The 27,408-nt window shown below is 43.9% G+C and overlaps 1 protein-coding gene across 4 annotated transcripts in view; it reads right to left on the bottom strand.

Moving 5' to 3' along the window:
- The window catches only part of SYTL3 (synaptotagmin like 3), a 142,858-nt gene that overhangs the window by 51,038 nt on the left and 64,412 nt on the right, over positions 1 to 27,408 (bottom strand). For 3 of the 4 annotated variants that reach the window (XM_073627403.1, XM_073627401.1, XM_073627402.1), the window contains 4 exons: positions 17,292 to 17,358; positions 11,201 to 11,273; positions 2,916 to 3,043; positions 2,498 to 2,635 (listed from right to left, as the gene is read on the bottom strand). In XM_073627403.1, coding sequence (XP_073483504.1) covers positions 2,498 to 2,635; positions 2,916 to 3,043; positions 11,201 to 11,273; positions 17,292 to 17,358 — 406 coding nt within the window. The remainder of the gene's footprint in view (positions 1 to 2,497; positions 2,636 to 2,915; positions 3,044 to 11,200; positions 11,274 to 17,291; positions 17,359 to 27,408) is intronic. The other variant, XM_073627404.1, reaches the window with a different exon arrangement.

Genomic DNA, 27,408 nt, shown 5'->3' with positions numbered 1-27,408 from the left:
AGTATGTCTGCAGTCTCTGACCATCTCCTGTACTATGTCTGGAGTCTCTGACCATCTCCTGTAATATGTTCGTATTCTCTGACCATCTCTTGTGCTATGTCTGCAGTCTCTGACCATCTCTTGTAACATGTCTGCAGTCTCTGGCCAAATCTTGTATTATGTCTGCAGTCTGACCATCTTCTGTATAATGTCTGCAGTCTCTGACCATCTCCTCTATTATATCTCCAGTCTCTGACCGTCTCCTGTAGTATGTCTGCAGTCTCTGACCATCTCCTGTAATATTTACGCATTCTCTGACCATCTCCTCTACTATGTCTGCAGTCTCTGACCATCTCCTCTATTATATCTCCAGTCTCTGACCATCTCCTGTAGCATGTCTGCAATCTCTGACCATTTCTTGTATTATGTCTGCAGTTTCTGACCATCTCTTGTATTATGTCTGCAGTCTCTGACCATCTCCTGTACTATGTCTGCAGTCTCTGACCATCTCTTGTAACATGTCTGCAGTCTCTGACCATCTCTTGTATTATGTCTGCAGTCTCTGACCATCTCCTGTACTATGTCTGCAGTCTCTGACCATCTCTTGTAACATGTCTGCAGTCTCTGACCATCTCTTGTATTATGTCTGCAGTCTCTGACCATCTCCTGTACTATGTTTGTAGTCTCTGACCATCTCTTGTAACATGTCTGCAGTCTCTGACCATCTTCTGTAGTATGTCTGCAGTCTCTGACCATCTCTTGTAACATATCTGCAGTCTCTGACCATCTCTTGTATTATGTCTGCAGTCTCTGACCATCTCCTGTACTATGTCTGCAGTCTCTGACCATCTCTTGTATCACGTCTGCAGTCTCTGACCGTCTCCTGTAGTATGTCTGCAGTCTCTGACCATCTCTTGTATTATGTCTGCAGTCTCTGACCATCTCCTGTACTATGTCTGCAGTCTCTGAACATCTCTTGTAACATGTCTGCAGTCTCTGACCATCTTCTGTAGTATGTCTGCAGTCTCTGACCATCTCCTCTATTATATCTCCAGTCTCTGACCTTCTCCTGTAGTATGTCTGCAGTCTCTGACCATCTCTTGTATTATGTCTGCAGTCTCTGACCATCTCCTGTACTGTGTCTGCAGTCTCTGACCATCTCCTCCATCATATCTCCAGTCTCTGACCACCTCCTGTAGGAATGTCTGCAGTCTCTGACCATCTGCTGTAATATGTCCACATTCTCTGACCATCTCCTGTACTATGTCTGCAGTCTCTGACCATCTCCTCTATTATATCTCCAGTCTCTGACCGTCTCCTGTAGTATGTCTGCAGTCTCTGACCAACTCTTGTAACATGTCTGCAGTCTCTGACCATCTCCTGTACTATGTCTGCAGTCTCTGACCATCTCCTCTATTATATCTCCAGTCTCTGACCGTCTCCTGTAGTATGTCTGCAGTCTCTGACCAACTCTTGTAACATGTCTGCAGTCTCTGACCATCTCCTGTACTATGTCTGCAGTCTCTGACTGTCTCCTGTAGTATGTCTGCAGTCTCTGACCATCTCTTGTATTATATCTGCAGTCTCTGGCCAAGTCTTGTATTATGTCTGCCGTCTCTGACCATCTCCTGTATTATGTCTGCAGTCTCTGACCATCTCTTGTAACGTCTGCAGTCTCTGACCATCCCTTGTGTCATGTCTACAGTCTCTGACCATCTCTTGTAACGTCTGCAGTCTCGGACCATCTCTTGTGTCATGTCTGCAGTCTCTGATCATCTCTTGTATAATGTCTGCAGTCTCTGACCATTTCCTGTATTATATCTCCAGTCTCTGACTGTCTCCTGTAGTATGTGTGCAGTCTCTGACCATCTCCTGTAATATGTCTGCAGTCTCTGACCATCTCTTTTAACATGTCTGCAGTCTCTGACCATCTCTTGTAACATGTCGGCAGTCTCTGACCATCTCTTGTATCATGTCTACAATCTCTGACCATCTCTTGTATCATGTCTACAGTCTCTGACCATCTCCTGTACCATGTCTGTGGGCTCTTTCTAACAGACTCTCTAACAGAAGTCCTCTCTGTGTGCATCAGAGAGACTCCCCTCCAGGTCTCATTAGTGTAAGCTCTTCCTGTATTTGCTTTATTGTTAAGAGATCATGGGAGGATCCTAGGGTAACGAAGACTTCTTAGGGGAGCATCTCTGTGTTTGATTCATTGCCATAGAAACATTTGCAAAGGGGAGGAGTTGGTAAGATGACCACGCCCACGTGGGGGGCGCCAGAAATATTTCTTCACCCAGGCGTCTGTGACCCTAGGATCGGCGCTGATGTAGTGCAAAGTGGATTTGCCTTTAGTAAATAAACCCCTATGTCTTGATTCCAGGTGGCTTTTTAAAAAATGATATACACATTATATATATATATATATATATATATATATATACTCATTTTTATTCTGTGATTGAACTCCTGATGCAGGCGATCTACAGTGTTAGAACTATACAGTGTTAGAACCTACCTGCTTCATACTCCCAAAGAACACCATCTGCTTTGCACCATCACTTTCCTCCGCCTCTTGGCTTCTAGTCCTTTTCAAATGAAGCTCTTCCTCCTTAGCTTTGTTAATAAGATTATGTAAACTGATGGACTTTTCCAGCTGCCACAAAGATACATTATTTTTGATACAAAAAAAAAAAAAAAAAGCAAATACAGCAAAAAACGAAATAAGAGTTGCCCACATAGGGCATTGTTATAAATCAGTGACATTCACTAAACATTCACAGGTGGTTATTCATTCTCTTTAATTTAAAATAATGCAACTGGAAAGTTAATCTGCAGTAAATGCTTAGGATATAAAAAAAATGAAAGGCTGATTCACTTTATGTTATTTTTTGCAGTCTGTTACTCTATTTTACAATTTTCTTGAAAACCCATACCTGACAAGCTATATTAATGGCAGTGTCAGAATGGCTCCTCCTTTCTTTTCTTCTTTCCCCACCCTCGCCGTAATTTGTAGAGAGGTGCATTCTGTCATTCAGCATATCATTCTGTGACTTGGAAATTTCTAATACAAAATAAAATAATGCATTATTGTCACTTTTTTAAAGGACAAGGAAAACTGAACAGGTAAGGTATTTTAAACTTTTGCCACCATGGGCTTAAAGCCTCTATCAGTGTTAAATGGTTTGTCTAAACCCTCTAATTGCTACATCTGCACAAGAGCTTATTCTGTTGGAAAAGAACAGACATACTGGCAAGATCACCTGGTGAAAATAAAACAAGTAAAAAAAGAAAAATAATAAAAGGAACTGGTAAGATGCATTATAATGAATGTTTGCTTTTGGGGTTAATACTACTTTATTCATTGCAAAGCTTTACTTTAAAAATATTATGTATTCAGGGATAGTTTTTTTTTTTTGTTTCTTTTGGGGGTTTCCTGATTTTTGATTTTATGTTGATAGGGCCCTTTTTTCTAACTTGGGTGATCAAAGCACAGTATTCACTTGTTTCTGTTTTCTTGGAGCTGCATTTTGTTTGCAGCACACTGCTGCATCATTTGAAAAGATAATAAAACGAATCAGAAAAAACTTTCACCTATACACCAACATTATATCACTCACATCAATTGCACTTCCCTATTCACGTAGATAAAATAAAAGTTAGGCATACATTAACACCTTCCCGCCTGCTCTATTGCAGAATGACGGGTGGGCAGTGGCTTTACCGTTCTGAGTAGACACAGCCAATGACTGATCACTGTACCGACTCACTATTGGTACCATGTGACGGCTGTGACCAGTCACAGCAGGTCACATGACAGTTGTAAACAATGGATGGCTTCCTTTTATCCCATCCATTGTATTGCTAGCAGTGATTGGTCAATGTGATCACATGGTACAGACAGGGCCAATCACAGCCCATCTGTACCATGTGATTAGCTTTGACCAATCACAGCTAATCACAACAAAACAAACTGAATGAATTAGTTTCATTCAGTAAAATGCTTGCTTATAGCAATGAAATTCATTGCTATAAGTAAACATAATGTGTAAAAAAAAAAATAAATAAATCCTGATCTCTTTCCCAGAGTAGTAAAATGTTACTATGGTAACATTATATTGCTCTGGTCACAGTGTGTTAAAAAAAAAATCATAAAAAAATGAAAAAATGTAATGAAAAAATAAAATAAATTTCAATGTCCCTGATCACCGCCACACCAGTTATATGACAACACTGTACTGCACTGGTGACAGTATGTAAAAAAAAAAAAAGAAAAATTGTGACTTTTTTTTAATTTCTTCATTTTCCCAAAAATTTTGACAAAAAAATTTCAACAAAACCCGGCATGCCTCTTACTCAATACCTTGGACTGTCTACTTTCCAAAAAGGGGTTATTTAGGGGGTATTTGTACTGTCCTGGCATTTTAGGGCCTCATGAAATGAGAGCCTGTCAGTATATCAGAATTGACCAATTTTCAGATCAATACCATAGTTCGTGGACTCTATAACTTTCCCACAGGCTAAATAATATACACTGATTTGGGTTATTTTCACCGAAGAAATGTAGCAAATACATTTTGGCCTAAATTTATGAAGAACATTATTTGCAAAATGTTATAACAGAAACAAAGAAAGACGTTTTTTTTTTTTTTTTTCAAAATATTTAGTCTGTTTTAGTTTATTTAGCAAACAAAGAAAAAAAAAAAAAAAAGCCCAGTGGTAGTTAAATACCACCAAAAGAAAACTCTATTTATTTGTACAAAATGATAAAATTTTAGTTTGGGTACAGTGTTGCATGACTGCGCAATTGTCATTCAAAGTGCGACAGCGCTAAAAGCTGAAAATTGGCCTGGGCAGGAAGGGGGTAAAAGTGCCTTGTATTGAAGTGGTTAAGTAGGCCTATTTTCCTGACAGACTCCATGGCAGTCTACGTGTGGGTTAACGCCGCCTTCACTCCAATGGTATAGGACTCCACTCCCATAAATTTGAGCTCACAGCCAGAGACTGTGTTCCTTTATTGTCCTCTTTGGACCCTACGCGCTTGGAGGAGGGCGTCCCAGTTGTTAAGGATAATTCCCAGCACAAGCAAGCTAGATGTGGGTGTCCTGGATAAAGTGGTGTCGATAGCCGAGGGCCCAGCCATGGGCGGGGGGCGAGTGGCGGTCAGGCAGAGTACCCCTGTGAGGATGGGTGGCCTGTGCATGCCCATGATGGATGTCCTCCCAACGGTCTGACTGGCAAGGGCCAGAAGATAATTCATGGCAACAGATCTCCATGGCTCTCCATTGAGAGCTCTCCAGCGGTTTATGTGACTGTGTGTTTCTTCCTTCCTTTTCCCTGGTGCTTTCTATCAGCCTCTCAGGCCGCCGCAACTCTTGTGGGTACTGGCTGCAGGAGTCTCTGCACATGCACAAGGCCTCAGGTGGAATCGAGGCTTCGGGGGACCCAGGCGGCCGCGCAGGCATCTGGCGCTCGGCAGTGGCGGTGCACGCGCAATGGAGGTGTGGCACTGATGTCACCAGGGTGGGCTATTCAAATGGCTGTCAGCCTCTACCTCACTGGGAGATCCTGCAGGCAGTGTGTGGCAGATTTTCAAAGCCCTGCTTGTCCTTCATATGGTGACCCTCTGGCCACCTGTTAGTGGTGGTCAGGGGAGGGGGGGAGTTCTCTTAAAGGGGAAGCAAAAAAAAAAATCTCGATCTCTGCCTTCCACAGTGGGTGGACAGGATTGCCCTCCTCCCTCCCCCGCGCACCTTGGACAAGTCACCTCCTCCTTGCGGCCAGCCCTTATGCTTAAGATTGGCGTGGTAAGACTGGCGTGGGGATTCCCGCTGGCAGGACGCATCTGAGGTCCACCTTTATCGCACCCATTTCTAATAACATCTTTTTCTTTTTCTCTTTTGTTTGTCAAAGGCAAAGCTTCCAGGTTGGATCGCCAGATGTCAGCACGGAAAGACGGGGACCTTGCCAGGCCGCAACGTTGGAATTCATCATATAGATCATATAGATCCAGATGACATGACTCTCCGTCTGGGATCTATCACAAGGGGAGAAGATTAATTCCTCCCCAGACACCGCACCCACCGCCATGACAGCCGCTCTGATCGAAGAGCCTGCCTGGGATGTGGGACTCAGGTCCCGGAGGGCAAATCGCTCTGCGAGCCATGTTATACCCGGGCGGTTGGGGAAAGAGAGACGGACAAGCGACAAAGGAAGTCTCTCGTAAAACGTGTGGTACAACAGTCCCTGAAAGAATGGGGTAAGGCCCACATGCCAAGCCAGACTACCTCTAGATCAGGCTCTCCCGCTGGGGGATACTCAAGAGGATCTGCAGCCATCTCAGCCAAGTTATGCATCCGCCAGATCCTCGGATAGTGAGGTGGAGGTTGATGAATTTCTTGGAGTCTTTGACTCTCACTCTTGTTTGAAGCAATGAAGGAGGCCCTGAAGTGGGAAGAACAAGCGACTCCCCCAGCTAAATAAAGGGAATTCTTCAAGCACCTGGAAAAAGAACGCTCCAACTTTCCGCTTTTGGCCGAATTGAAGGATATCATCTTGAAGGAATGGGGCTAGATTGACAAGAGAACCTCCCTGTCGAGCAAAACCATGAGGCTCTATCCCTTCGTAGGTGAGGACGTGAAATACCTGGAAGCCGCTCCTCCGGTCGATGCAGCCATAATGACACTGGCAAAACATGTCACTCGTCCTCTAGAAGATGCCGTGTCCTTCAAGGATGGTCTCTGGAGATGGATTGGCAAGGATCCTAAAAGGATCTGTGATGGCAAGAATGGCCTGCAAACCAGCCCTGGCAGCCATGCCCAAGGCAATGGAAGTGTGGGCAGAGAACGGAGACACAGTACCCAGAAGTGTCTCAGAAGAGGTAGCCAGAGGCTCAGCCATACAGCAGGCGAAGCTGCCTTGTGGATCTGGCTTTAAGCAGACCTGGTGTACGATCCCCTTCGAGGGCTCCTCCTTGTTCGGCAATAAACTGGACAATGCCATAGCCTGGGCCACTGGCAGGGAGTCTGGTTTTCTGCCCCAAGACAAATGCCTCTTTGGCCAGAAGAGGCACCAGTCTAGAAGTTCAGACTCAGAACGGACAAGGGACACACGGCTTTATAGACCAGACCGGGACTTCAGGAGAAATGGTGAAATGGGGACAAACACCCTTCCAGAGCTCTGCCAAGGAATCAACCCCGGGCGGACGTGAGCCCACCAAGTCCTTTTGGGATTGGGTCCTGTTATGCTTTGCGTCTATCTATTAAGGTTCTTTTGGTTAAATCAAGAAAGCTTAGACTTCTGTAGTGTATCAATGCTTTACTAAACAAAAAAGCTGCACATACAACTGTAGGATACACAATACAACACAATTCATAGCTTACAAAATCAGCATGTACAATATGTACGCATTAAATAAACTAAACAGTTACTCAACTTAGGAGTCAAGATGTAATGTCCTTCATGGTTCCTTGCTCAGTCCAACTTAAAAATGCCTCCAAAGTTATTCAGCGTCTGGCAGCCATGTGTTACTCCATTATCCTTCCAAACACATCTGTTTTGCTTTTCTCCTCCCCCTAACTCCTGCTTACATCACATCTTGCTGACAACTTCCTGTCTCAGCTCCAAGACCTATCCAATTTACATATCAATGGGGGGGGGGGCCTAGCTTCCTTCAAAACATATGGTCTCAAATAATATATCTAACTCCATATTATTGCACTAAAGTCACTATACAAATGGCTATAGCAACACAGGTCCGCTCAGACATGCCAGGTGGGGGCACTCCTGCTCCACTTTCTGGGCAGCCTCGATCTTAGACTACTGGTCCCTCAGAATGGGCTCCTCGGGACACACATGGTCCTTCTCAAATCACTCCTCTTTTCAGATTCGCCCCTACACAGTTACCTCACTTAGAGGGAAAGAAGCAGGTGTTGCTGTCCTATGTACAGCCGCTGACGGTTCAAGGGGCCACAGTGCCTGTGCCCAAAGGCGAAGAGTGTCAGGGCATGTACTCTCTCTTCTTTCTTGTTCAGAAGAAAATGGTTCATGGAGCCCGGTAATAGACCTTGCATATCTGAACAAGTTCGTCAGATCGAGAAGTTCAAAATGGAGACCCTGTCTACAACCCAACGGGCAGTTCAGCCGCATGATTGGCCAGTCTCCATAGACTTAAAGGATGCCTACTTTCAGGTCCCCGTGGCAGAGGATTTCCGCAATTACCTCTAGTTTGCGGTGGGGCGAGAGCATCTCCAGTTCACCTGCCTTCCTCTCGGACTCTGAACCTCACCCCGGGTCTTCTCGAAAGTTCTTCGGGCCATGGTAGCCCTCATCAGTATGAAGGGCATATACCTGCATCATTATCTCGACGGCCCTCTCTTACTGGCTCAAGGCAGAGAGCAGCTCCTACATCACAGGGCTCAAGTTATCTCCACCTTTTCAGAGTTTGGCTCGTTACTGAACTTAAGAGAAGAGTCACCTGGAACCTACGCAACGCTTAGTCTACCTAGGGGCCCAGTTCGACACAGTCGAGAATACTATCTCCCTGCCTCTGGTAGTGCGAGACAGAGTACACCTGGCCCTAGCTTCCCCATGGTTGAGGGCTGGTCAAAATAATAGGCACAATGGTCTCGATGGCCCCATGGTCAAATGGGCCCTTTGGCGGTTACGTCCCTTCCAGAGAGGGTTTCTCCAACACTGGCCGGACAGATGCGATTAGTGCATTCACAAAACTTCGGGCACGAGGGACAGCCTCTTCTGGCGGCTACAGCACAGGAATCTGCTCAGTCGCCACTCAATTGCTCCCGTTTCCTGGGTTGCCATCACGACTTGATGCCAGGAATACAGGATGGGGGACTCACTACAAGTCAGAGATCGCCCAGGCAGACAGAACCGCCGGCCGCACATCCCGGTATCGGACATCCTGGAACTATGGGCAGCTTTCCAAGCTCTCTCCGGGCCTTCCACCACCTGATAGAGGGAGAATCTGTACTACTGGAAATGGACAACACCACAGCGGTCTCCTAGGTGAAGACACAGGGAGGAACTCGGAGCCTTCTCCCTATTTCGGGAAGTGGAGACGATTATGACATGGGCTCAGAAGAACCAGGCAGATCCTCCGTCCCGTACTCAACTGGACAACAATGAGTGGTCTCTCCATGTGGAGACATTCAAGTAGATTCTGCCTGTGGGAGTCCATCCCAAAGTCGACTTGTTTGCATCCCCTGCAATTTCAAACTCCAGAAATATTACACGTGGGGCCGTTGCAACCAAGATCTCAGAGTAGATGCCCTGTCAGAACAGTGGAACTTCAGCAGAGCATATGACTTTCCTCCGATCCCAATCATCCTTAGATTCTTGCTGAGTCTCCAAGCGGTAGCCATAGAGGTAGCCATAGAGGTAATGGCAATTGCACTATGCTGGGCGAACAGGCCCTGGTTTTCCCTGCTAACACAACTCTGCTTTTGGGACCTGATGCCCCTTGCCCTTAGACCAGACCTCCTGCCCCAGGGGGCAGTTCTGCATCCATGCCCGGTACGTTTACAGCTGTTGGTCTGGTTCTTGAGAGGGAGAGGCCGAGAGCCCTCAGTTGTGCATTGGGAGTCATCTCCACCCTCATGGGCTTGAGAAGAGCTATTATGATCTTGGTCTACGGAAGAATATGGGCCAAGTTGGTGGAGTCCACATCCTCCACAGGATGATCCTTCAGGGATCCGGAGGTGCAAGAAATTCTGGAATTCCTGCAGTTAGGCCTAGACCTGTCTGTCAGTTGGCTCAGGTAGGCCACCCTCTCGCCGCAATTCTTCACAAGGGCAGTAAGTCTCTGAGGCTCATCCCCTAGATGTGGGTGAGACGCTGAAGGAGTACCTTCAGGCTACAGCCTCGTTTAGATGGTTAGATCACCTCTTTATCCTCTTTTCTGGGAAAAACAGGGGAAGACTTGCTTCATCTAGCACTTTTGCATCCTGGATTGTCCAGGCTATCCGGCAGACCTATAGGGCAAAGGGATTGGCTCCTCCGGAGGCGGTGACAGTGCACTCGTCTAGGGGGATCTCAACCTCCTAGGCGGCGGCCCGACATGTGGCTTCAGACGTTATCTGCAGGGCGGCCTCGTGGGCCTCCATCAACACCTTCATGACGCATTATTGGGTGGAATCTGCACCCTTATCTTCTGTAAGTGTTAGTTTAAATATCCTGTCGGTTGACGGGGCAAATTGAAGTTTTCGTTGATCAGCAAGCCCGCCCCTGTGTTTGGCTAGTTATTTCCCACATGTAGACTGCCATGGAGTCTGCCAGGAAAACGGAAAATTTCCTATCAAATACTTACCGAAATTTTCCTTTCCTGATGGACTCCATGGCAGGTGGAGTTCCCACCCATGGATCAAGAGTTGGCTAGTTACGGAACGCAGTCTCTGGATGTGAGCTCAAATTTATGGGATTGGGGTCCTATAGCATTGGAGAGGAGGTAGGGTTAACCGACACATAGAGTGCCATGGAGTCCATCAGGGAAAGAAAATTACGGTACGTATTTGAAATTTTCCGTTATCCCTTATTAAACTTTCTGCTGCTGGCCAGTTTTGCACTTCTGTATCCTCTGTAGTATCTCAATTCTTGTAGTAAAACCCCTCCCTACCAATGTCATATGTAATTAGTAAAATTGAGCCTACTTTTGCTATTAAAATATGTCTTGCTGCTTTCCAATTTTGGACTGCTGTATTCTTTGTGGCCTATTCTTCTTGTAGTGAAACCCCTTTTGGGGCTTTTTGTATCTAGTAAGTTTGGTACTGACATGTATATTTAATATTGTCCTGCTGCTAGACTGGTTTCCACTGTTGTATCTTCTGCGGTCTATTCATTCATGTAGTAAAACGTCTACCTCTACTCCTTAGTGCTACTAACTTTTGGGCCTAAGATATCTATTTAAAGTGGTCCTATTGCTTGTCTATTTTCAATTGCTGTTTCCTATGTGGTCTCTTAATTTTTTTTTATTAAAACCACCAAATATGCTCTTGTTTCTAGTAACTTTGGTCCTGAAAGTGTTATTTAAAATTGTTCTGCTACTGGTTTATTTTCCATTGTTGTATCCTCTGTGATCTCTTTATTGCATTAACCTCCCCCCCCCCCCAAATGAGCTTGTTGTCTCTGTCTTTGTTTGAACTGAAAAAGAAAATCACATCCCTTATATCATACACTAGATTAAATCATGAAATAGACTCATACTTACTTTTCACCTGTGTAGTGAGAGATAGGAAGAGGTTTTCCATTGATTTATGAAAACCTTTTGACTTATTGAGCTCCTAGAAGAAAATTAGAATTTCAGATAAATTAATATTTTTTAGCTTCAGTTGCTAAAGAAAACGTGTCATGAGAGAAACAGTGAGGCTACCACTGCAGACCTCTCCCTCCAATAGGATTAGTTACTTGGCTATCACTCTGGCCCTCTTGCTTTAGTTCTGTAAGTTGTGTATTTAAAAAACACTGGTTTGGCCATAACATTTCTTTAAAAAAAATACAGGGCTGTGTTCTGCTTTCTTGTGAATTGAAGGTGGAATGCCTGGTCACATGGCCTTTCAAGGTCATATGACTGTCTTTCCTCCAGTCATGAAGTTCTCTCTGCTGAGTTAATTTGGGAGAACTCTGCAAAGTACGGCTGGCTTCACACCGTAGTCTGCATTTTATTCACGGGCTGCAAAATGCAGGCAGTGGTATGGAGTGACCTATCAGTCTTTGTCTATTATGAATTAATTCAATAACATGGAACATGTATACGGATGGGGATTAGTGAATTATTAAAGCCAGGGGCCAGAATTTCACAAGAAGGGCCATTCACAATGTGGCAGAGTAAAAATGTCAAGTCTCCTGAAACCCACTTTCATTACAAAAAGGCCATATGTACCACATAAGGTTGTGTTCTGTACATACAATTATACATATATATTAGTATCCCTGAACAACTCTACTAGTGCATCTACCCCCAGAAAAGAATATTGAGAACATAGTACATCAAACCACTAGTAGGAACACAAGGTGCTAGGCATTATTATTAGGTCGCTACTACTGACTCAATTATCTGTGCTCTCACATGCCTTCAAATTATAGCCATTACTGTGCATTTATTTATTACTGCCATCTCATAAACATATGGGTGCAAAAACCCTCAGGGTTCAATCAGACCCTCAATCCAATGCATTATGTACAATAACATGTTGTGGTGTCATTCATTGTCAATGGTTATTTTAGATCCTAGTTGCAGGCCCCCCTGAATATTTTGTCTGCTCTATTGAATTCTTCAAATTTTGTTTCCATTAACAAAAATATTTAAAAACTCTGGCACCCAGTGCCCCAAACCAATGGACCTACTATACACATGTTGAAGTACCACAATGCACAGTAATGCACTACCATGTGTTGTACTGTGCTGCACCTGAAAACCTGAAAAAATGATGCATGTTTGATTTTTGGTGCATTGTAGTGCAAATCATTCATTTGAATGGGTGGTCTTAAAGTGGTTGTACACCCTATACAACCACTTTTACCTACTGGTAAGCCTATATTAAGGCTTACCTTTAGGTGCTTGAAGTATCTCCTAAACCTCCACGGTTTAGGAGATACTTACAAAAAAGCTGTGCGCCGATGTCTACGGCGCATGCACACTTTAGAAAGGGCAGATCGTGTTGTTTCTAATAGGGGTCATGCTGTGACTGGAGGCTCCCATGCACATGCGCAGGAGTGACGTCACGCAACTCCGGCCAGTCACAGAGCCGGAGTTCGTGGTCCCAGAAGGAAGAGGGGTGAAGATGGATGCTCGCTACTAGTGGGGACAGAGGTGGCATCGCAGGCTTCGATTTCAGGTAAGTGACACATAATGGGCTACTATGCAATGCATAGTAGCCCATTATGCTTTACCTTTGCAGGGAAATAAAGAGGAAGTAAAACCCACCAGGGTTTACTTCCTCTTTAATGCAATGTGTGTTAATGCAAGAAAAATTAGTGCTGGAACTGGAGAGAGTCCAGAGAAGGGCAAAAAAGCTAATAAAGGGACTGGAGGACATTAGTTATGAGGAAAGGTTACGAGCACTGAACTTATTCTCTCTGGAGATGAGACTTGAGAGGGGATAATATTTCAACGTACAGATACCGTACTGGTGGCCCCACAATAGGGATAAAACTTTTCAGCGAAAGGGAAATTGAAAAGACACGCGGCCTAAAATTAGAAGAGAAGCGGTTTAACCTTAGACTGCGTAGGAGGTTCTTTACTGTAAGAGCGGTAAGGATGTGGAATTCCCTTCCACAGGCGGTGGTTTCAGCAGGGAGCATCGATAATTTCAAAAAACTATTAGATAAGCACCTGAACGACCGCAACTTACAGGGATATACAATGTAATACTGACATATAATTACACATATAGGTTGGACTTGATTGACTTGTGTCTTTTTTCAACCTCACCAACTATTTATGCTCTTTCGTTATATCAATATACCAGTACAGACAAATCTAAATAGGCCTCAGGGCGAATCTTTTTATGGGGAAATATTTTTTAATATAATTGTTGACCTATATTGGTTGGAATCTAATATGCTTGTTACCCAAAATAAAGTATATTTATGAACTGAAACAAGTACGCCAAGATCATAATCTTGTCTTCATGCGATTACTGCAGCTCTTTGTGACCAAATTGGAAACATTTTACCTCACTTTCGGTTCTATTGGAAAGATTGTCACAAGACATGAAATGAGAGGAAATGCAAAACAGGGACATATACAGAAATCAAAACACTTGTTTTAAGCAGATTAGGAGAAGGCCAGAACCCATGCCAGCATTTCATTGCAGTTTATATTTCTATTGGAGTTTTTATTTTACTTCCAGTCCTGGTGACAATATTGTCACTTATGCCGTGTACACACGACTGAACTTTCCGACAGAAAAGTCAGACGGAATCATTCCAATCGTGTGTGGGCTTCTGACTTTTTCTTTCTAAAATTCTGACGAACCTACAAATAGAACATGTTTCAAATCTTTCCGACGGACTCAATTCCTATCGAGAAAACCGTTCGTCTGTATGCTAGTCCGACGGACCAAAAACGGCGCAAGGGCAGCTATTGGCTACTGGCTATTGAACTTCCTTTTTCTAGTCCGTCGTACATCATTGCGTTCTAAACGTACCGACTTTGGTGTGATCATGTGTAGGCATGTCCGTTACAGCTGAACTCCGTCGGAAAGACCGTCAGAGTCTACTCTGACGGAAAGTCCGGTCGTGTGTACGCGGCATTAGTCAGAAAGTGAAATCTCAACAAGACATCCGATAGCAATATTAACCTGACAGAGGTTCTAATCCCTTGACAGGAGTTGCATATTAACCTTCCTGGCGGTATTCCCGAGTGAGGCTTGGGGTGAATTTTCCATACCAAAAGCGGTAACCCCGAGCCACACTCGGGATCGCATCGCAGGATACAGGCAAAGTTACTTACCTTGTCCCCAGGATCCTGCAATGTCTCCCCGCTGTGTCCGTGAGCTGTGCCCTCCGCTCGATTCATCACAGTGCCGGGCGACGCATGGGGACGAAGCCCGGCGCCAAATTCAAAAAGTTAAAACCACAGAACACAAACAGCACACTGTAATCTTACAGATTACATTACCATATCAAATTATTTCACCTGCCTTTTGTCCCTAATGCTTTGTCCAGTGCCCTGCATGTAGTTTTATATTATATATACTGTTCTTTCTGCCTGGAAACTTGAGATTGTCCATTAGGGTTACCACCTTTTCTTCAAGCCAAACCCGAACACGTTAGTGGCACAGCAATTTTTTTTTAAGGGGGAATGTTTTGGACTCTGTTGTAGAGAGGAACTTTGATGTAGGGGGGTTTCTGCTCACCAAAGCCCCTACTTTTCTTCAAGCCAAACCTGAACACTTTAGAGGCATACAGCAAAGGGGAGCACACAGGAGCCCAGGGGCAACAGAAGGAAGCGGAAGCAGGACAGGAAGGGCAGCAGAGGTGGCGTTTACTAGAACAGATCCCCTGTAATTTTCTCCTGCAGCAGCCAATGCCATCAGGAGGGAGAGGAGGAGAAGCTGCCGTTCAGCTGCTGCAGAAATAAATTACAGCCACTCGGTTATAGTAAATGTGTGACAGAGAGGAGGCAAAGACCCTGAAGCTGTGTCCAGAGTCCTGTCTGAATAATGTGTCCTGGTTTCAGGCCAATACCACCAACATCCTCTGCCAGGGATACATAACTGAGAGTGAGGGGAGGGGGACCCGGAGAGGAGGGGAATCACTGATCATCCTTCCCATCATCCCCTAAACAGTATTGAGTACCCCAACACTGCCCATCCCTCAACTACAGTCTGATCTGAGTATTGTGTCTGGGTTTCGGGGGGAATGAAACCCGGACACATGATTCAAAACCCAGAATGTCAGGGTAGATTCCGGACAGGTGGCAACCCTATTGTCCATAGCAACCAAAAAGTGTCCCTTTATGTCAAAAGTGGTTTTAGACCAGCTAGAAAACAGCGATAGGGAATTAGAATCACTTGCAGAATTGAGCGATAGTGATTTGTGGGGAAATTTGTCATAAAACACTGAAAGTAATGACAGTGACAATTCTGCAACTGAGCAAATTTCAGTGTTTTTGATTTGATTATATTATTGAATACATTTTATTATTATTAAATTATTATTTGTGATAATTATTTATAGTTATTTATTATATTAAAATTTATGATTTCATGTTTCAAACTTTATCCTACCCGGGATGTCTACTAGACTAAATGTGTTATTCCTAAGAATTACAGGTCTACAATATAAAAGGCCAAATTTCCATGTGAAACAATGTACCACTGTCAGCATCAAAAATCTGACATAATCATACCGCCAGGGAAGTTAAGAGGAAAGAAGTTAAGAGGAAAGATGTAAAGACACCTTCTTCAACAATTTAACACCGATTTCAATGTTCTGCCTTAGAAGACTTTTAGCAAATTTAACGTTTTATGATGTAAAGTCCTGCCTATGAACAGATTAGTATCACCTGTTAATATCATTCTTCTCCAAAAAGTCTCCTTTGTACACCTCTCTGATACACTTCTACTTTGGTAATAGGGCTTTGATTTTCCTGAATTCTGGCCTACAGCTTGTCCTTCTGTTTGCAGATTATCCAATAAGTGTACCCTTAGGGCCCATTTATACTTTTGTGGTGAGCTTACGTGTGTAATGTTACATGTCACCATGTTGCGTTAAGGCAGCCCATCCATAATGAAAGGGCTTTCAATGCATCGTAACATGCTTAAAATCAAACATGACCAGTCTTTTTTCTAATGCAATACACAGCAACACACTACCATGTGTTATGGCTCACTGTAGTACAAGTATGATGCATGGTACTTTGGGGTGCCAATCAAAATGAATTGCCACTGCAATGCATGTTACATGTGTTACCATGTGTTGCGGTATGTGCAATTTACCACAATGTGGAAGAATGAATCTGGCCTTAACAGTCCTGTTAAACAGGGGAAGAAAGTCAAGGATTATCCTAAAAGCCAAGTACGGTAAGTGAAACTAAAGCAAAGGGAGAAAAAGGGGAGGATTCTTACTAAAACCAATAGAAGCTTCTTTGCGGTACATGCACTTTACCAGGCATTTTAGTTTTTAAAGTTTTTTGCTCTTTTTTTTACATTAAAATTATTTATTATTATTATTATTATTATACAGGATTTATGTAGCACCAACCATTTGTGAAGCACTTTACAATATGAGGGTAGACAGTACAGTTACAATACAATTCAATACAGGAGGAATCAGAGGGCCCTGCTCATTAGAGCTTATAATTTAAAAGGGAGGGTCAAGTGATACAAAAGGTAATAACTGTGTGTGTAATAGCTGATGGAGCAAATAAAAATAAAAAGTACAGTTGTTAGGTGGAGGCAGGATAGGCTTCTCTGAAGAGAAAAGTTTTCAGGGAACGTCTAAAAGTGGATAGAGTAGGAGATAGTCGAACAGATTGGGGTAGGGAATCCAAAGGATGGGAAAGGCTCGGGAGAAGTCCTGGAGGTGAGCATGGGAGGAGGCGACAAGGGAACTAGAGAGCAGGAGGTTTTGGGAGGAACCAAGAGAACGATTTGGTTGGTATTTTGAGACTAGGTTAGTGATATAGCTGGGTACAGAGTTGTGGATATCTTTGTAAGTTGTATTTTGAATTTAATTTGTTGGGTGAGTAGCAGCCAATGGAGGGATTGGCAGAGAGGGGTGGCAGATGCTGAGACATATACAGTAATGAAATTCAAAACAAAGATTTAAAAAAATATATATTGTTATGTTACCTCAGTGTTACTTACGGAAGGTGCTTCAGAGAATGGAGGAGGTGTTGGGGGTACAACAGAAATCTTACTAGGATAGAAGTAGAATTAGTAAATAATGTGTCCATGTATCATTGCATATTCTGATACTTTTATAAAGTCATTTAAACATTATCACTAAACATGACTATGACTGAAATCATCATTACTAATAAGCACAGTGACAAACTTCAAGGCCAAAGGAAAGTTTTGCTATAGCACGGTACACATACATATAAAAACCGAACTGAAAGCCAATACCAAAATAGATACAAAAAAACTAACAATAAACATGGTTTTGTGAGACCTTTATCTACACAACTTACATACTGCTCAGTGGAACGAAAATGACAAGAGACTACGGTAACAAAGACATACAGTATATGTAGATCAGTAGTTTCCAACCTCAATCCTCAAATGCCCCCAACAAGTCATGGGGTATTTTCATGGCTGCTTTAAATCAATCTCAGTGGCTTTTTATTTGTGACTGCTGTTTTATCTAAGAGGAATTTCTAAAATGTGGCTTGTTGGGGTACTTGAGGAGTGGGATTGGGAAACACTGAAGTAGATGGGGCTCCATCTGATTTACCACATTTACATTAAACCTGAAAGATCTTGCAATCTGGAGCATTAAAGTGATTGTAAAGGCAGAAGGTTTCTTTATCTAAATGCATTCTATGCATTAACCACTTGCCGACCGCCCCACGTACATATACTGCGGGGTGGTGGCTCTCCTGAGCAAAATCTCGTACAGGTACCTGATTTCACTCTCCTGGGTCTGCAGCACGCACACGCGCACCGCCGTGATTCAACACAGAGAGAGGCAGAACAGCGCCCTGCCTATTGTAAACAAGGGAGGACAGAGATTATATGTTTCTACTAAGCAGGAACATGAATCTCTGTCTTCCCACAAGTTAAAGCATCCCCACACAGTTAGAAAGCACTCCCTAAGGACACATTAAACCCTCTGATCGCCCCTGATGTTAACCCCTCTTCCTGTCAGTGTCATTAGTACAGTGACAGTGCATATTTTTTTATCATTGATTACTGAATTGGTATGACTGGTCCCCAAAAAAATGTCAAAAGTGTCACTTAGTGTCCAATTTGTCCACTGCAATGTCGCAGTGCCACTATACGTCGTTGATCACCGCCATTACTAGTAAAAGATAAAAAAAAATAAAATTCCATAAAAATATCTCATAGTTTGTAGACGCTATAACTTTTGCGCAAACCAATCAATATTCGCTTATTGGGATTTTTTTACCAAAAATATGTAGCAGAATACATATTGGTCTAAATTGGTGAAGAAATGTGATTTTTTAAATTTTTTATTGGATGTGTTTTATAGCAGGAAGTAAAAAATATTGTTTTTTTTTTCAAAATTGTCTCTCTTTTTTTGTTTATAACACAAACAATAAAAACCGCAGAGGTGATTAAATGCCACTAAAAGAAAGCTCTATTTGTGGGGAAAAAGAACATTGGTTTAATTTGTGTACAGCGGCGCACGACCGTGCAATTGTCAATTAAAGTAACGCAGTGCCGTATCGCAAAAAATGGCCTGGTCATGAAGGGTGTAAACCTTCCAGAGCTGAATGGTTAAGATAAAAAACCTTCTGTGTGCAACAGCCCCCCTCAGCCCCTCTAATACTTACCTGAGGTCCATCTAGATCAAGCGATGTTGCAGGAGTATCTCAGCTTCCTGGGACTCCCCTCCTCATTGGCTGGGACATCAGTGTGGCGCCATTGGCTCCCGCTGCTGTCAATCAAAGTCAGTCAGCCAATGAGGAGAGAAAGGGGGCTTGGCTTGGGTGCCCCCATAGCAAGCTGTTTGCTGTGGGGGCACTCAGCAGGAGGGAGGGGGCAAGGAGCACCGAAGAGGGACCCGAAAAGAGTAGGATCTGGGCTGCTCTGCACAAAAACACTACACAGAGCAGGTAAGTATAACATGCTTATTATTTTTAACTAAAATAAAGGAGACTTTAGTATCACTTTAAGACTGACTGGGGGCTTAAAGTTGTTTTATATATTAAGATATGCCTTTATGCATTAACTATACTACACAATCAGGGTGCTTCTTGTAGTTAGTAAGCTTTGTTTCTATTGAATGTACAGTGCCTTGAGAAAAAGTATTCATATCCCTTGAAATTTTTCACATTTTGTCATGTTACAACCAAAAACATAAATGTTTTTTGGGTATGTCTTTAGCAGCTTTGCACATCAAGAGGGTGACATTTTTGCCCATTCTTCTTTGGAAAACAGCTCAAGCTCTATCAAATTGGATGGAGAGCATCTGTGAACAGCAATTTTTAAGTCTTGCCACAGATTCTCAATTGAATTTAGGTCTGGACTTTGACTGGGCCATTCTAATACCCTGTACACACGGTCGGACTTTGTTCGGACATTCCGACAACAAAATCCTAGGATTTTTTCCGACGGATGTTGGCTCACACCTGTCTTGCATACACACGGTCACACAAAGTTGTCGGAAAATCCGATCGTTCTAAACGCGGTGACCTAAAACACGTACGTCGCGACTATAAACGGGGCAGTGGCCAATAGCCTTCATCTCTTTATTTATTCTGAGCATGCATGGCACTTTGTCCGTCGGATTTGTGTACACACGATCGGAATTTCCGACAATGGATTTTGTTGTCGGAAAATTTTATATCCTGCTCTCAAACTTTGTGTGTCGGAAAGTCCGATGGAAAATGTGTGATGGAGCCCACACACGGTCGGAATTTCAGACAACAAGGTCCTATCACACATTTTCCGTCGGAAAATCGACCATGTGTTCGGGGCATAACACATGAATATGCTAAGATCTAAACTATTCCATTGTAGCTCTGGCTGTATGTTTAGGGTCGTTGTCCTGCTGGAAGGTGAACCTCCGCCCCAGTTTCAAGTCTTTTACAGACTCTAACAAGATTTCTTCTAAGACTGCCCTGTATTTGGCTCCATCCATCTTCCCATCAACTCTGACCAGCTTCCCTGTCCCTGCTGAAGAAAAGCATCCCCACAACATGATGCTGCCACCACCATGTTTCACGGTGGAGATGGTGTGTTCAGGGTGATGTGCAGTGTTAGTTTTCTGCCACACATAGCGTTTTGCTTTTGGGCCAAAAAGTTCAATTTTGGTCTTATTGGACCAGAACACTTTCTTCCACATGTTTGCTGTATCCCCCACATGGCTTCTCGCAAACTACAAACTGGACTTCTTATGGTTTTCTTTCAACAAGGGCTTTCTTCTTGGGACTCTTCCATAAAGACCAGATTTGTGGAGTGCAGGACTAATAGTTGTATTGTGGACAGATTCTCCAACCTGAGCTGTGGATCTCTGCAGCTCCTCCAGAGTTACCATGGGCCTCTTGGCTGCTTCTCAGATTAATGCTCTTCTTGCCCGGCCTGTCAGTTTATGTGGATGGCCAGGTCTTGCTAGGTTTGCAGTTGTGCCATACTTTTTCCGATTTTGGTTGATGGATTGAACAGTGCTCCGTGAGATGTTCAAAGCTTAAGATATTTTTTTATAACCTAACCCTGCTTTAAACTTTTCCACAACTTTATCTCTGTCTGATGTGTTTCTTGGCCTTCATGATGCTGTTTGTTCACAAAGGTTCTCCAACAAACCTCTGAGGGCCTCATAGAACAGCTGTATTTATACTGAGATTAAATTACACACAGATGGAGTCTATTTACTAATCAGGTGACTGAAGGCAATTGGTTCCACTAGATTTTAGTTAGGGGTATCAGAGTAAAGAGGGCCGAATGCAAATGCACGCAACAATTTTCGCATACAGTGGAACCTTGGATTACGAGCATAATCAGTTCCACGAGAATGCTTTTAATCCAAAGCACTCGCATATCAAAGCGAGTTTCCCCATAGAACTCAATGGAAACAAAGATAATTTGTTCTGCATTGACTTCTATTTCATGCAATACTGCATGTGGCCAGAGGTGGGGGGGCACTGGAGAGACTCGGAAATACTCGGAGATCACTCTGCTGCACTCGAAAACCCTCAGAAAGGCTCGGAAACACTCGGGAACTGAGTATCTCCGAGTGTTTCCGAGTATTTCCGAACGGCTCTGAGCAGCTCTGAACTGTTCCGAGTGTCACCTGCGCCCCCGCACCTCTGGCCAAATGCGGTACTGCATATCGCAGAGGCTTGAATCCTGCTCGTTTTGTGAGACAACACTCACAAACCGAGTCAGGATTTAAAAAAAATAATTGCTCGTATAGTGAAATGCTCGTTAACCGCGTTACTCGCAATCCGAGATTCTACTGTATTTATTTGTAGAAAAATTTTGAAAACCATTTATCATTTTCCTTCTACTTATGTGCCACTTTGTGTTGGTCTATCATACAAAATCCCAATAAAATACATTTACATTTTTGGTTGTAACATGACAAAATGTAGAAAATGTCAAGGGGTATGAATTAGTTTTTCAAGGCAATGTATCTCAGCTAAATATCCATAGCCTTGTATACACTTGAAGTTTTTTAATGCTGCTTTTAGGGGCTTCTGGTGTTTTTTTTTTCTCCCTCTAAACACCCCTGCATGTTAGCCTGTGTCCAAGTACACATAGGCGTTTAGAGGCAGAAAAAAAACCCACTGGAAATTATTATAAATAAATTATTATTTTGCCCAGTGGAATGAATTAAGGCCTAAATTTGTTACACGCGTTTACAAGCCTCAAATGTTTTTTCTGCCAAAATGCTGACAGGAGGAAAAATGTCCAGGAGAGATGGCCAAATGTCCAGTGTGCACGAGGCCTGTATGTTTTTTTTATATATATATATATATATATATATATATATATATATATATATATATATATATATATATATATTCACATATACATACATACACACAGTATCTCACAAAAGTGAAGCAGAGCATGATCTCCTCCCTTCAGAGACTGCGTCGCAGGGCAATATTCCAACATGATAACAACCCCAAACACACATCCAACACAACAACTGCCATGCTAAAGAAGAAGGGTAGAGGTGATGGACTGGCTAAGCATGTCTCCAGACCTAAACCCTACTGAGCATCTGTGGGCAATTCCTCAAATAGAAGGTGGAGGAGCGCAAGGTCCCTAAGATCCAACAGTGAAAGAGGACTCCTGTGGCAACCTGTGGAGCTTTGGTGAACTCCATGCCCAAGAGGGTTAAGGCAGTGTTGGAAAATAATGGTTGCCACACAAAACATTGACACTTTGGGCCCAATTTGGACATTTTCACTTAGGGGTGTACTCACTTTTGTTGCGAGTGGTTTAAACATTAATGGCTGTGTGTTGAGTTATTTTGAGGGGACAGCAAATTGACACTGTTAGTACACTCACTACTTTACATTGTAGCAAAGTGTCATTTCTTCAGTGTTGTCACATGAAAAGATATAATAAAATATTTAACAAAAATGTGAGGAGTGTACTCACTTTTGTGAGATAATGTATATATAAATCCATTGCCTTTCAGTTGTACTATGCTTTCTCTGATGAAAACATCAGCTTCTGTGACCTGCCCTCTCTTGTATTTCTGAATTCTGCCTAACAGGTGGTAGACAAGCAAGGAAAGCAGTCTAAAGTGCGGGACATCCATGGTGTGTCACTCTCTGTCTGTTTTGTCTTTCTTTCTTTTTTACATTTTTTATTTAAGGTTTTTAGCAAAATACAAAATGCTAGGTAGTAGAAAAAATGAAAAATACAAACACATTGGGGTTGATTTAGTAAAACTGGAGAGTGCAAAATCTGGTGCAGCTGTGCGTGGTAGCCAATCAGCTTCTAGCTTTAGCTTGTTCAATTAAGCTTTGACAAAAAAAAACTGGAAGCTGATACTGTTTATCTTTAATTATATAAACAGTAAAAAAGTGAGACCAGAACATATTGGCCCTATAAGGCTGCATTCACACCTGAGCGTTTAGTTTTCAGGCAGAAAGTTGCGCGATTTTACCACGATTTTTACCGCGTTTTTGCCGCTTTTTTGCCCCAGTTTTGTACAGGTCAAAAGGTCACCGATGTAAAAAGCAAAAAAACTACCAAATCTGCCCGAATTGAGCTGCAAAAAAGCTCCAGCCATTTTTTGAGCTTCAGGTGTTTGGCTTCGGGCGACATGGAGTGGAGATGTGAACCATCTCCATAGAGAATAATTGATTTTTTTCTCCTCCAGCGTTTTGGAGCTTCAGGCTTCAAGCTACAAAAGGCTGAGGTGTGAATGGGGCCTATAGGATGATGAAGGGGATTTGGTTACAAAAGACAAAAAGAAGGCAAATGTTTTAAATGCATTCTTCTCCTAAGTTTTCACAAAGGGATTGGGGGGATATAGTAACCAAGACGGTAATGTTAATAAAACATCACAAAATGCACCCTCATGGCTAACAGAAGACAGTTTCAGAAATAAACTTGAAAAATTTAACATAAATAAGTCGCCAGGACCAGATGGCTTACACCCGAGGGCATAAGCAAGGTGATAGCTAGACCATAGTTCCTAATTTTCTTATGGACAGTTTACTGACTGGAATGGTACCAGCTGATTGGAGAAAAGCCAACGTGGTACCAATATTCAAAAAAGGGCCGAGATATATACCTAGAAACTACAGACCAGTCAGCTTAACATCGATAGTATGTAAACTAATGGAGGGGATGATAAGGGACTATAGGCAAGATTTTAGTAATGAAAACAGTATAGGTATAGCGGTAATAGTGGTAATCAGCACAGATTCATGAAGTACCCTTCTTGCCAGACCAATCTATTAATGTTCTATTAACCTCCCTGGCGGTATGATTATTTCGGATTTTAGGTGCTGAAAGCGGTACGATTATTTTGCATGGAAATTTGGCGTTTTATATTGTAGGCCTGTAATTCTTAACAATAACACACTTAAATCTGTCCACCAAGAGTCTAGTAGATATCCCGGGTATGATAAAGTTTGAAACACAAAAACATAAATTATAATATGATAAATAAATATAAATAATTTAAAAAACAATAATATAATAATAATAAAATAAATTTCCCCGCGATTCACTATCGCTCAATTTTGCAAGTGTTCTAATTTACTATCGCTGTTTTCTAGCTGGTCTAAAACCACTTTTGACATAAAGGGACACTTTTTGGTTGCTATGGACAATCTCAAGTTTCCAGGCAGAAAGAACAGTATATATCAGGGGTCCTCAAACTTTTTAGACAGGGGGCCAGTTCACGGTCCCTCAGACTGTTGGGGGGCCGCACTATATTATAAAAAAATATGAACTAATTCCTATGCACACATCTTATTTGTAGTGCAAAAAAAAAAAAAAACAGGAAAAAACAGTACAATATTTAAAATAAAGAACAATTGTAATCAATATGAACTTATCAGTATTTCACAGACTCCCCTCATTACAGAACCACTCCCAATCACAGACCCCCCCTCCCCATCACAGACTCACCCCATAACAAAGCCCCCCATGACAGATCCCCCCATCACAAAGCCCCCCAACACAAACTCCTCTCCATCACAAAGCCCCACATAACAGATTCCCCCCATAACAGACTCCCCCATATCACATACTTCCCCCATCACAGATACCCCCATAACAGACGCCCCATCACAGACTTTCCCCATAACAGACTCCGCCATCACAGATCCCCCATATCACAGTCCCCCCATATCACAGATCCCCCCCCATAACAGACTCCCCCATAACAGACTCCCCCATCACAGATCCCCCCATAACAGACTCCGCCATCACAGATCCCCCCATAACAGACTCCCCCCATAACAGACTCCGCCATCACAGATCTCCCCATCACAGATCCCCCATATCACAGACTCCCCCATAACAGACTCCCCCATTACAGATCCCCCATATCACAGACTCCCCCATATCACAGACTCCCCCATAACAGACTCCCCCATCACAGATCCCCCATATCCCAGATTCCGCCATAACAGACTCCGCCATAACAGACTCCGCCATCACAGATCCCCCCATAACAGACTCCCCATCACAGATCCCCCCATATCACAGATCTCCCCATATCACAGACTCCCCCATCCCAGATCCCCCATATCACAGATCTCCCCATATCACAGATCTCCCCATATCACAGACTCCCCATCACAGATCCCCCATATCACAGACCCCCCCCATATCACAGATCCCCCCCATATCACAGATCCCCCCATATCACAGATCCCCAGGGCTGGACTGGGACAAAAATTTGGCCCTGGACTTCTTCATGACCGGCCCACTTTAATTTTGAGTGTCCCCAACAGCGTTCCCCTTACATCAGAAAGTCCCCATCAGCAGCCCCCTTCACATCAGAGAGTCCCAATCAGCAGCCCCCTTCACATCAGAGTCCCCACCAGCAGCCCCCCTCACATCAGAGTCCCCACCAGCAGCCCCCTTCACATCAGAGTCCCCATCAGCAGCCCCCTTCACATCAGTGTGTCCCCATCAGAGAGTCCCCATCAGCAGCACCCTTCACATCAGAGAGTCCCCATCATCAGCCCCCTTCACATCAGTGTGACCCCATCCAAAGCCCCCTTCACATCAATGCCCCATAAGAAGCCCCCTTCACATCAGAGTCCCCATCAACAGCCCCTTCACATCAGTGTCTCCATCAGCAGCCCCCTTACATCAGAGTGTCCCCATCAGCAGCCCCTTACATCAGAGTGTCCCCATCAGCAGCCCCCTTACATCAGTGTCCCCATCAGCATTCCCCTTACATCAGTGTCCCCCCTCTCCTCCACCTCCCACGTGTACTCACAGTTCTAAAGGCAGCATCTCATTTCTCTCTCCAGTCACGTGATAAGTGACAGGTGATAAGGGGAGAGTGAAAGGAAAGTCTGCCGGCTGTCTATCTCCCCCTGCAGGCTGGAGGGAGCAGAAAGCCTAATTCTCTCTCCAGCAAGTGTCGGCAGCTGCTCCTTGGTGACAGGAGTGAAATTGCGATCACTCACTGTCAGAGAGGAGCAACTCCAGGACTGCACCTGACCGGCCCACTGAGCCATCGGCCCACCGGGAATCTCCCGGTAGTCCCAATGGCCAGTACATGCCTGCAGATCCCCCCCATATCACAGATCCCCCCATATCACAGACTCCCCCATATCACAGACTCCCCCATATCACAGATCCCCCCCATATCACAGATCCCCCATATCACAGATCCCATATCACAGATCCCCCCATATCACAGACTCCCCCCATATCACAGACTCCTCCCAGATCCCCCATCACAGATCCCCCATATCACAGACACCCCCCATATCACAGACTCCCCCATATCACAGATCCCCCATCACAGATCCCCCCATATCACAGATCCCCCATATCACAGACTCCCCCCAAATCACAGACTCCCCCATATCACAGACTCCCCCATATCACGGATCCCCCCATATCACAGATCCCCCCATATCACAGACTCCCCCATATCACAGATCCCGCCCATATCACAGATCCCCCCCATATCACAGATCCCCCCATATCACAGACTCCCCCCATATCACAGACTCCTCCCAGATCCCCCATCACAGATCCCTCATATCACAGACTCCCCCCATATCACAGACTCCCCCATATCACAGATCCCCCATCACAGATCCCCCCATATCACAGATCCCCCATATCACAGACTCCCCCCATATCACAGACTCCCCCCATATCACAGACTCCCCCATATCACGGATCCCCCCATATCACAGATCCCCCCATATCACAGACTCCCCCATATCACAGACTCCCCCATATCACAGATCCCCCATCACAGATCTCCCCATATCACAGATCCCCCCCATATCACAGACTCCCCCATATCACAGACTCCCCCATATCACAGATCCCACAGATCCCCCCATATCACAGATCCCCCCATATCACAGATCCCCCATATCACAGACTCCCCCCTATCACAGACTCCCCCCTATCACAGACTCCCCCCTATCACAGACTCCCCCCATATCACAGACTCCCCCCATATCACCGACTCCCCCCATATCACAGACTCCCCCCATATCACAGACTCCCCCATATCACAGACTCCCCCATATCACAGATCCCCCATCACAGATCCCCCCATATCACAGATCCCCCATATCACACTGCCGCCCCTTGTATAATA

The sequence above is a fragment of the Aquarana catesbeiana genome, linkage group LG04 (genome assembly GCF_042186555.1).
Source record: "Aquarana catesbeiana isolate 2022-GZ linkage group LG04, ASM4218655v1, whole genome shotgun sequence".
NCBI lineage: Eukaryota > Metazoa > Chordata > Amphibia > Anura > Ranidae > Aquarana > Aquarana catesbeiana.
Note: the sequence above shows the minus strand (reverse complement) of the source record. Positions and strands in the feature narration are given on the sequence as shown.